The 11,317-nt window shown below is 40.4% G+C and overlaps 1 protein-coding gene across 3 annotated transcripts in view; it reads left to right on the forward strand.

Moving 5' to 3' along the window:
- srbd1 (S1 RNA binding domain 1) overlaps positions 1 to 9,781 on the forward strand; it is a 52,390-nt gene extending 42,609 nt beyond the window's left edge. For 2 of the 3 annotated variants that reach the window (XM_071480150.1, XM_071480151.1), the window contains exons 18-21: positions 645 to 812; positions 1,581 to 1,730; positions 6,471 to 6,655; positions 8,565 to 9,781. In XM_071480150.1, coding sequence (XP_071336251.1) covers positions 645 to 812; positions 1,581 to 1,730; positions 6,471 to 6,655; positions 8,565 to 8,857 — 796 coding nt within the window. In that variant the 3' untranslated portion in view covers positions 8,858 to 9,781. The remainder of the gene's footprint in view (positions 1 to 644; positions 813 to 1,580; positions 1,731 to 6,470; positions 6,656 to 8,564) is intronic. The other variant, XM_071480149.1, reaches the window with a different exon arrangement.
- The last annotated feature ends 1,536 nt before the right edge of the window (positions 9,782 to 11,317 follow it).

The raw sequence follows: 11,317 nt of genomic DNA on the forward strand, positions 1-11,317 counted from the left end.
ACTGGGCTGACTGGAATCAACAGGGGATTAGGCAAGGTAGACACAGACGCACACACAGAAACATGCATGCACAAGAGCAAATAATTACATATATGTATTCATATAGTCACACATATCTTTGGTAGAACACTATGCAGACATAAACTTAATTACTATGATACGTACAGTACATATACAGTGAAAAACGCAGGAAGTGCACAAATTTGATATATACACGTATTTGCAGTAGACACAAACAGTATGAAATGAGCTGGCATTAGCTGCAGGGCAGGCATCAGGTCATCTGTTTACCTGTCTGCTCTGCAAGTGAGCTTTTTTCCACTCCTGCCAGAAGTTATGCTACACACACATACAGACGTGTTGATGACTGAGGTATTATGTGGGCTGTTGACATAGCAATGTGTTTTAGCGTGAGTGAGTCACTGTGGACGTTAACAGAGCAGACCTAATTGAGTTTCAGATCACCTCTCTGCTTGGCCAAAGCTGGACGAATGCTCTCACTAAATATTGGCTCATGTATAACTCGTATCTCATTTTGAAACTAAGCTTTGGTTTCCCCCAATTTAATTTTTCTTACAATAGCATCCGATGTAGAACCTCAGAGACATCAGAAATGAACAGACCTTTGTTGTTTTGTCTCCCAGGCATGTAGCAGGCCTGAATGTGGGCCGTGCACGGAATATTGCAGAGTGGAGAGAGCAGAACGGTCCCTTCATCAACAGGGAGCAACTCAAACTGGTCAAAGGCATGGGGCCCAAGACCTACCAGCAGTGTGCCGGCTTCATTAGAATCAACCCACAAACCCTGCACAGGTGGGCTACATATGCACAGATGGATAGACACAAACAGGCTCACACTCAGACTCACACTCTGCTTCACATAACTTATCTATTTCTCATAAAAGGGCCAGTTTATACAAATTGTAGAAAGACATATTTTCTCACTTATATTTAGTGTTATCTAACCAAGCAGGCTCTCTGGGTTTATTTTGCCCAGGTTTTGAGATTATTATCTCTGCAATTTTGTCAGTGGAATTTTGTTTGTGGTGCTCTAGTCATTGAAAATTTCAATTTAAAAAAAAAAAAAAAAAAAAAACCAAACAAAATGTAATTGAAGGTTTATTGGCAATTGCAGCTCTGCCCATACTACAAACACTATTAAAAAAAAAACAAAAAAAGAACAAAAAAGTTGCAATGAAAGTGCAATGCACTATATGTAAGGTGTATCATGTAAAGCAGTGATAGGTGAGAGCAGTCTCTTTAGAAATTCTCAATTACTCTGTGTTATCCACAGACTTTGCTGTGAACAGTTTCATTAGAACGTATTATGTCCCAAATTAACAAAAACACTGCGTCTAGAAAGACACTTTCAATGCCATTCTATTGGAGCGGAAGCAGGAATCTTAGAGGCCTACAAAATAAAACTTAAATTGCCTGCATTGCTTGATACCACTAGAGATAATTGAGTTTTTTTTTATTATGTGTTGAATTGACTCTGATTCAAAGTTGTGTTTTGAAATCAAGGCTGTCTAACACTGGGACTTACTCATAAATTTGAAATGTTCTTTCTTGTCCAAATAGTGCCAAATCCTTACCTCACCCTCTACCAGCAGTTCCAGAGAAACCAGCGGCTAAGAAGAGCAAAGGAAAGACTTGTGTCAATATACCAACCTCATTTAACCCCCTGGACCAGACCTGTATACACCCCGAGTCCTACCATGTGGCACAGAGGTACAGTACACACAAACATACTTACACACACACACACTTGTACAGCAGCCTATCCTACTGGCCAAAGCATGTTCAGACTGAGATGGAGTTGATTTTGACACTGTCTCATATGGGGCTGGTTATAGTGGTGCAGGACTCAGATTTGATTTACACAGACATGGGATACAAGAGAGGAGGTGTTGGCTTTGTATGTCTGTGTGTCCTTGTGTGAGAAATGATTGTTAGCGCTGCCGATGCTGATATCAAAAGCACATTGAACATCTGCCCAAGACTTCTATGTTCTTTGTGTGTGTGTGTGTGTGTGTGTGTGTGTGTGTGTGTGTGTGTGTGTGTGTGTGTGTGTGTGAGAGAGAGAGAGAGAGATAGGGGCGGACAGACAGAAAGAGGTGGTGGGCCTTCTCTCCTACAGCTGTAGTCACTCAACTGTGTTTAGTCTACATAGGTTCTGACACTAGTGGCTCTAAGCATCACTCCCTCATGTTGATGTGCCTTTAATGGCCTCAGTGCATGTGTGTGGGTGGATGTGTCTGTATGCACACATGTGAGGATAGATTGATGCCACTTGTATGAAATTGTGTTTTTGCTTGTCTTTCTTACTTCATATAAGTGACCATGTGTGTTTGTGGGTTTATGTGTCTGTGTGTTCAGTACAGTCTGTATGGTACAGTTGTTCATCAAAGAGCTGTTAAGGATCAGGGATTTAAAGAGTCAAAATGAGAGAAGCCAAATTACTTCCCTCTTCTTTTTTAATACACCCTGTATTCCTTTCCCATCGTTTTATTTGTCCTCTTTCTCACACACTCAGTACATGTGCACACCTTCTCTTTCCCCCCAACTCCATACAGCCCATGTGTCTTTAAATTTGTTTCATTTTCTGTTTGATTGTTATTTTTCAGTGCAGACACCTTTCTCATTCTTATCCATCCATACCACTCTCTTTCACTTTAGTCTTGTTCCATCAAGACATCAGGTCTGGAGTTAAACTGATGATCTCATGATCCATCTACATCTAAATCAAAAATTTCTTTTAAGTAGAAAAATTGACAGTTTACAGAGATTTTACATAAATCTTATAATCGTATAAAATTTAATCACGGGGAGGGTAAAGTAACAAGTCTATTTTATTTTATTTTTTTTTTTATTTAAACTCCTTTATTTGTACGTTAAATATTCTACTTTTGGCTAAGTAGGTGGTAGTATGTTGTAAAAATGAAAAAAAAAAAATTCTGTCCCACTACATAATTAAATCTTTCTCTCTTTTCTCACCAGTCTACTTATCATTCTCAGCTTTTATATTTTTCCTGCTGTTCAGAATTCTCTACCCTGTGTTGGCAAATGTTGTGTCCTTTGTTATGACTAGCTTGTAATCCCTGTCCGGGAACTCAGTTCAGTTCTGATTAGTTTGTTAGTTTGGTCTCAATTCTACAAACTCTTGCAGAGACATTTTGTTTTTAGAACATCCTATAGCGTGTCATGCAGTTTTATAGTATGTCACATTCCTCTTTAAATGTTAATGACGATGGATGGCAGAAAAAGCCATGCATGTCAGCACTGGCTCTTCCAATTCCAGCAGCATGGTGTAGTTTTGATTCAGCAGAAAATAAATCACCTGACATTAAACCTTAAATCTGGGTGTATGTCATGCCTCTGCAGAGTACACCATTGTAGGTGATAAGTGTGTAGTTCAGCCTGATTTGGCTGTCTCCACACACAAGTCCTCAGATTACAGCTGCAATGTTTAGACTTTGATTCATCTGTCTTGGTGAGTTTTGTTGTCATTCATCGAAAGTGATTGTTTAATTTAGAATGAAAAGATTGCGTTGCGCTTAACAGTGCATGTCTTTCCTCTCCTTACTACTTTTGATGTCATGTCATGCCAGTTTTTTCAGTCAGCTTTACATTTTGAAAGTGTATCTTTTTTTTAACTCTGTTAAAAACCTTCACCTTAGGAGTCACTAATTGTGGTCATTCATTTAACCCCTCTCCAAATCAAAAGTCTTGAACTGGGTAGAGCATTAGATGTGACATCACTGAGATGCCTCACTGCTCTTCTCACATCATCACCAGCAACAGCTCAGGACAGGAGGTGTGGAAAGAAGACTGTGGAGGAATGCTGTTTGTGTGTGTGTGTCTCTTTATGGTGTATAAGGAATATCATGTTCATCACATTAGAGAAACTGGATCCTCCATTACTGCTCACAGCCCACTCATCAGCTCCCTTTTGTAACCAAATACAACAGATGCATGCACGCACGCACGCACGCACACATGCACACACGCTAAAACACAAAGGCAGAGACGCAATTAAACCACCTTTGTCTCAAAAATAGTAGGATGTGTTTACCTAAAATCAAATATATCTGGTATCTTATATTGAGACATTTCTGTAAAGAATGTTAATATTCAGATATACAGGATCCACCATTATTTCACATTATCAATGAAACATATTGTAGCACTCACACAGGGGGTGAGACAAGAGGGGGTCCACTCTATGACGAATATGTCTCTGATATGTAGTTGGGGCCCAATATTACTATAATACAAGGCAGAGTGGGTTCTTGCTGTGGGCCTGGATAAAATCTGTATCCTAGCCCACCCAACCCCACATTCACACATACACACGGCACATATACACACATAGTGTTGGTAGTAATTATGAGTATGAACCCAACAGTGATGGGGGGCCTCTGGACTCCTGGTACCCCTTAAATACTAACATACAGCACTGAAAAATGAGATGGGCAACACACACACACACACACACACACACACACACACCTGAAAGTAGAACCCACCACACACCAAAACCATTGTAAGATCCAGAGCCAGAATGCAGGCTGCTCTTAATTCAACACTGCTCCCACTCTCCTCTCCTCCCCTCTCTTCCTCTTAAATCTTAAGTAATTTTTGTTACTCGTAGGTTATGCTCCTAAATTTGAGATGTAAACTGGCTTAGAAGTTTGGCATTTGAGTGGCTTGAGTATCAGTGGAGAAATGCTTGCAGTTCTGCCTTAGCATATATGAGTAAGAGTATTTTAAGTTGGTTTAAGCCCCAGTTGCTAAATTTCCAGTAAGATGATAAGTCTCTATGTATGTCTGTAAGGATTTAAAAGGCTGTATTTTGTACTCTAGTGACTGAACAAAATGTGTGGCTGCTGCCTTTGTTAAAAAACATTTGTCAACCTCCTGTCCCTTAAAGATGATTTTTTTTTTTTTTTTGGCATTTACAATTTTTGAAATGGTAGAGAATGACAGGAAATATTTTGTGTAAGAGAGAGGGGAGAGGGATGACCCTCAACAAAGGTCCTAGACTGAATGCAACCCGGGAGGTGGCTGAGGCTGGCTATATGGTATGTGTCTCAGACCTCTAGGCCACCAAGGCACAAATATTTCTTTTCCTGTAAGGAGATATATAGTTGGAAAGTTAAGAGGCCTAGGGAGACACAGGAGAGACGATCCTAGTGTTAGAGAGGCATCCATTTTGGTCCAAAGGTGCTGTTTCCTCACCACTAAGCCATTTCTGGCACATACTCAGCTACTATTTTGTACTGATCTGGCTCTCTGGTGTTGAGGGATTGATTCTGCTTGTCTCCCCCTTTTGGACGTTGGACGGTGACTTTGCTGGCAGGGGCCTCTCCATTCACAGCTGTCTCATACATAGTTTGTACACAAGCCGTGTCGCGTTACATCCGCACTGTCCCAGCTACTGCCAAATGAGCATTTCTGAACAACATTGTGTATGAATCAACTTGTGTGTATGTTCTTGCGTGTATGTCCACCTGTTCTGTCCATCATGGCTGGGGGGACAGCTGTGGAGTCTGTTTGGCGTCAGGCTGACGGTGAGCGACATCCATCACGGACGCTACCCAGCTGGTCCCCACATGAATACATGCATAGAGGCAAATGCATTCACATCTATCACCAACTGTGGAAAGTGCCTACTGTAAATAATTTATATAGTATGCACAATACATACACACACATCGCACATTTTTCCATAACCCCTATTTGCTACTCTGGCTCTCATGCCAGTTTGTTACTGTTGTCTGTTTAGATTGTAGACTAGTTAATTAGTTTGGATTTAATTCTCATACTCAGTGAATTTTAAAATGGCGCAACCTGACTGACTGTCTAGACATTTTGGAGGTGGTACATCCTGCTAGAATAAAGTGATAGAAAGAGATTTTTCCAAGCAATTGAAGGACAAACTGTCCAACCTTAGCAAAGTGGAGGCCATTTCATGAGACAAGGTGTTGGGGCGTTTACAGCCCACTGTGGATTTACCTGATTTACTAGGGGGTAAAATAAATGTGAGTGTTTGTACGGGTGTATTTTTCAGAACAGAAAGCCCTGTCTTGACAGCTCACGACTTTGTGTGTAATTACTCTCACACCTCTCTTCCCTCCCTAGTTTCTTTTCCACCTCCCTCTCACTTTACCTGCATTAGCTTAGCTATTCTCTCCCTCCTGCCTATTTCTTTGCTTGTCTGGTCTGTCATCACTTTCCCCCCTCCTTGCATCCCTTCCTCCTTCCTTCTCTCTTAATCCATCCCTCATAGCCCCAGGTCTCTCCCTCAGTCAGTAAGGGATGTGGTGCATGTGCTTTAGCCCAAGGACTTTGAGCCACTACATAAACTTGTGTGTGCAAACATACAAAAAATAGCTGTAGTTGTTAAAAGTTTAATTTTCATACTTGCCTTTATATTTTACATATATTTCACAATTCTCTCCTCTTCAGATTTCTGTCCCTCGTGGGTGGGAGTGCAAACCAGATTGGAAATGTAGGCCTGCAGCAGTGTGTGGAGAGCAAGGTGAAGACCAGCAGTGTGGAGGAATTGGCCAGAACAATGGACACCACACCCGAGACCCTCAAGCTCATCATAGATGGCCTCACGCAGCCTCCAGGGTTTGACATACGACAAAGTAAGACTCTTGCCGATCATCGCCACACTCATATGCAAATAATCAAAACTCCTGAGAAAAACCCGAATTTAACAGTTTGATTAAAGTCATGGAAGAACACAAACACAAAGAACAAACAATACAATACAAAGAATATTTGCAAAAATTGCAAAGATGAAAAAATACAGCATATTGATCCATATAAACTCAACATTTACAAGGCATCATCTTGCAGTGGTTTAATATTTCAGAACATGAGAGGAATTCAACAGTTTGCTTTATTGCCCCTGTTTCAATTAACAGGAATCCAAATTGAGCAAAACAGTTGAACTATTTTTTCTTAGTAGACATGCATCTGTTATTCTTACATATATCTCTGTGCAAAATCATGTCACTGAACACAAAACTATCAATGTTTTTAATCATATAAAATTTCATAGACACAGATTCGTGCAACCTAGCAGCCGCAGTAACTTCACTTAGTCTCTCATCTTTCCTTCTTAATGTCCTTTATTGGTCCCTACTGACTGAGAGAAAGCTGAACTTGTGTTTGTCCAGCTCTTTGACTGGTTTGCTGGTTGCAGCACACACTGACTTTTCTTGTGCCTTTATTATAATAGGCATATCTTGGCAGTGTAACTTGATAGGATCTGACAGTGCTGTGGCTTCTTCCCTGTAGCCCAACAACACAAGCAATGTGTTTCTGACAGGGTGTGATGGGTCCAGCAGATTGTGTTGTTGGACAGAATATCACATACACAAAGACACTCTGTTTTTCTCCTTAATCTCATGCTCTTGAGTTCAGGCACACATAAATATACCAATGAAATCATACACACTTACAAACTTTTAAATTTTCATCAGAGTTGCTGTAGCGCTGATTCCCTTTCTCAAGAAGAATTCATGCCACATCTCTGTCTCTTTTTTACTTTTCTTTATTCTGAAAAAAATATATGAAATAAAAGAACTACAAACTATGTATTATATAAAAGTGTAATGTCAGATTTAACAAGCTTATTCAGGGTAGTCTGTGCTTTTTGAAAAGAAAGCAAAAGTGACAAACATTACTGGCCTCAAGTATAGTTGCTATTGTTGTGTACGTGTACTTGTGAATACCATACTTACTGATCTTGGGAACATACTTTATAACAATGACCATTTCTGAAAAAGAAATAAGTCAGTTATCCTTGTCCTACATTACAAAGCCACTTAGGATAAGGCTGCTTGGCCTTTGGTCCTTACAAGCAAGGATTTAAAAAAAAAAAAAAAAAAAACAGTTGTCAGGTAAATGAATGAATGAACTTGGATAAAAAGTTGTTTTAGAATTGATGTCTGATTTCCAGACAGGTCAGTTAAATCCAAAATCATTCCCAGGCCTCATTACCTGGCTGTCCATTATGGAGAGGAAGTAAAGCCTGGATACCCAGTTAGCGCTGGCTAACTCTTCTTAAAATTAAGGAACGCAGCTTCAAGGTTCATTCTCAGGTTGGCCCTATTCGGTTGCAGCACACTATGCTTGGCCTCCTAGCCAGCGCTCAGCTGAGTAAACAGATGGGCCGAGGCTACCGCATGAAATCAGTGCTGTGGGGAGGATAATTGGACCGGACTATTTCCTGGGGCGCGAGCTTTCCTTGTTTGTGTTAATGCTACAGAAAGGAAAAAGATCTCTCATGAGTGGGCCAAGTGGAAAGTGGGATAGAATAAAATGCTGAGAAATTTGGAAGTATGTAGACGCAAGTATTTGGTTACTACATGAAATGTAATATCTGTTTGTCATTTCTGCCCCGCCCCCCTCACTTTCCTGCATCCCCATTTCCCGTTTCTCCTCCCAAACGTTTCTGGGAGCTGCCACCCATACTTGATTTTGCCATAGATCTTTCTGCCTCACCTCATCTTTTTGATATTCTCTCTCTCCTTTTGTCATACCCAGATTTTGGGCAGGCCGACTTTAAGCAGGGCATTGTGTCGATGAGTGATCTGCGGGTGGGTGCGGTGCTGACGGGCCGCGTGGACAACACTGCTCTGTTTGGGGCTTTTGTAGATATCGGTGTGGGCCGGTCAGGCCTCATCCACAAGAGCAACATCACCCTGGACAAGCTGCCTGTCAGTCAGCGCCGCCGCAGCCTTGCTCTGGGACCAGGAGAACGGGTGGAGGTTCGGGTCCTCAATGTGGACCCCCAAAGGGGACGGATCGGTCTGGACCTGATCAGGGTTCTGGAATAGAGTCCCTTAAATCCCATAATTAATATTCTATAATTGGATTAGATTTATGACATGGAGTTACACACAGAGCTACAGAGCAAATTACTCAATGATGGTTACAGTGACTATTCATGAGAACTGTTACGGTTCTTATGATAAGAACAAGGCACTTAAACAGGCAACCTATTAAGTGTATTTATTGGAATGGTTTATTATTCTTTTACTTTAATTACACACATCCAACCAATGTCTGCATTATTTGGGAGGGCTTGCAATTTTGCACTTCCTTCATTTCTTCTACAAAAATGGTTCAGTCAAAGACTATTTGTTAATTTCAATTCAACTCCGAACAGCAGTTACAAGTCCATTGATATAAAATCAAACCAAACTTCCTTATAGTTATGTTTAGGACTGGGAGACTGTCTTTTCCCTGAATCATTCTCACTCTCAGGTTTGATTTATTCTCAGCCTGAATGTTGCCCCCTGAGTATTTTTGGGAGTAGTGCTTTACATGGAGTAGAACACTATACTTGAATGCCTAATTCAGGGCAAAAATGTCCTTTTTGTCCATTAATTTTCTGGCTAGCTATCTGCACACAGTGCTGTTTACTGATCATTAAAAGAGACTCTGATGGAATTGCTTATTGAAATGAAACCCATGACATTTGCACTTTAGCAGTACTGCTAATGACTTCATACTGAAGCTACTGATGATTAGGTTTTATAAAAAATTAAAAAAATTAATACTTAAATGTTATTCTCATACTTAAATTGAAAAATTTAAATTCAACTCATGTTTTGTTTTGTACTGTTGTGAATAGTTTATCCAGACACATTTTGTATTTGTGATGTTTTGACATTAAAAACATTTCCTGTATGCCTTGTGATCTTGATTTAATTTTCTCAAAATGAAGAACTCAGCGAATTACGCACTCAGTGGTGTGATCTAATTCACATTGTAGAGATGGGCATGGATAAGAATGGAAAAGTGGAGCATGGAATGAAGCGTGGAGAAAAGGAAGATGGGGGAAGGTGTAGCGGATGTGTGAAGTGATGGAAAGAGAGAAGGAGACGCCAGTTAAAGATGAAAATTTTCTTCCAGACAACAGGAAGACGTGAAAAAACAGAATGGGTGGGCTGGAGAGGGTAGCAGAGACAGGGGAGAAGGAGGGGGGAGTGCGTCTATCTTCCAGACTGCAGTAAAGCCTGAAGGCTTTTTAGGCATGGTCCCAGACACAATTATCCCAGGACACACACACACACACAAATACACTCTAATCAGCTGCTTCAAAATTAATCCCAGACTCCCCATCCACATTATCTAATTTGTTTGTGTTCATGAAACTGGAATAAATAAAATTTTAAAAAAAATAAAAATAAAATATGGTTCTGAGAAGGCCTGAGGTCCCCTGTGCTAACCCTTATACTGAATGTAGAATATCTAATCACTGTTAGTGCTGCTGCATCACTATCTCCCCTTGGGGAAACAAATGGAATATATTCTAGACACACAAACACAAAGATGTTCGATCAAGATTAATCAGAAGTGGCAGTTTGCTTGGTGGTGATCTGAGAAATCTACACACACATTTAGAATAGATTCATATACCGTATTTCATTGTATTCCTTTACTCACTCATTTTTCAAAAGGAATTTCATTTTCTAATCAAGGTTTTTTATTTGACGCTAACTGTCTTAGTCATTTTGTTGTCTTTTGTTTCTTTTGATCTAATATACTTTAGCTCTGCGTGGTCTCTTGCTTTTATGTTTCCAGGGTTTTTTTTTTCGGTTTTTTTTTCTTCGGGAACACATGTATTTGTACAAGTAAACACAGCTTCCCTCAGCATCATTCCTGCCTTTCCCACCTTTAATCTTCCTCCCTCTACTAAACGTGAGCGCGCAGATGGGACAGGCAATCTGGAGGCCAGCTACTGTTGCCCCTTGGAGTTTTTGTCAAACATTGACCAGTAATGAGCCTGTGATAAGAAGCAGAGCGACTGCGGGAGTAGTTCTGTTATCCTCTGCTGCATGGTTTCTCAGCTGTTGTGTTATGGATTGAGCTCAGGTGTGCATTGTGGTTTTTGAGAAATGTGAAGGAAATTGATGGTAAACAAGCTGCTAAATGAATGTTACACACTGCCTCGTGAAACATCTGGCTATTTGTTGTTTCATAAGTCTTTGGCTATTAAAAGAAAAGTTAACAAAGAAAAATATCCCAAGTGGTCATGCAGGGCTGTCTTTCATCATCTTTTGTTCAAGATTCATCCACGGAGACACAGGTGGATACAAAGTCATCTTAACTTTTTTCTCACAGTAGCAGAAGGAATGGCTCTCGCAGCGAGTAGATGCATCCTGCCAAGCGAACATTGAGTAGCCTAGAGAATATAGCTTTCTCTGTTGATCTCTGATTTCTCAGATCACCTGTCAAAAAAACAAGAGTAAAACTCTGAAGCGCTGCAAACAATGCGTGAACACTGCGGT

This window comes from Trachinotus anak, unplaced genomic scaffold (assembly GCF_046630095.1).
Source record: "Trachinotus anak isolate AG129_WGS33_773 ecotype Australia unplaced genomic scaffold, CSIRO_AGI_Tana_v1 ptg000007l, whole genome shotgun sequence".
NCBI lineage: Eukaryota > Metazoa > Chordata > Actinopteri > Carangiformes > Carangidae > Trachinotus > Trachinotus anak.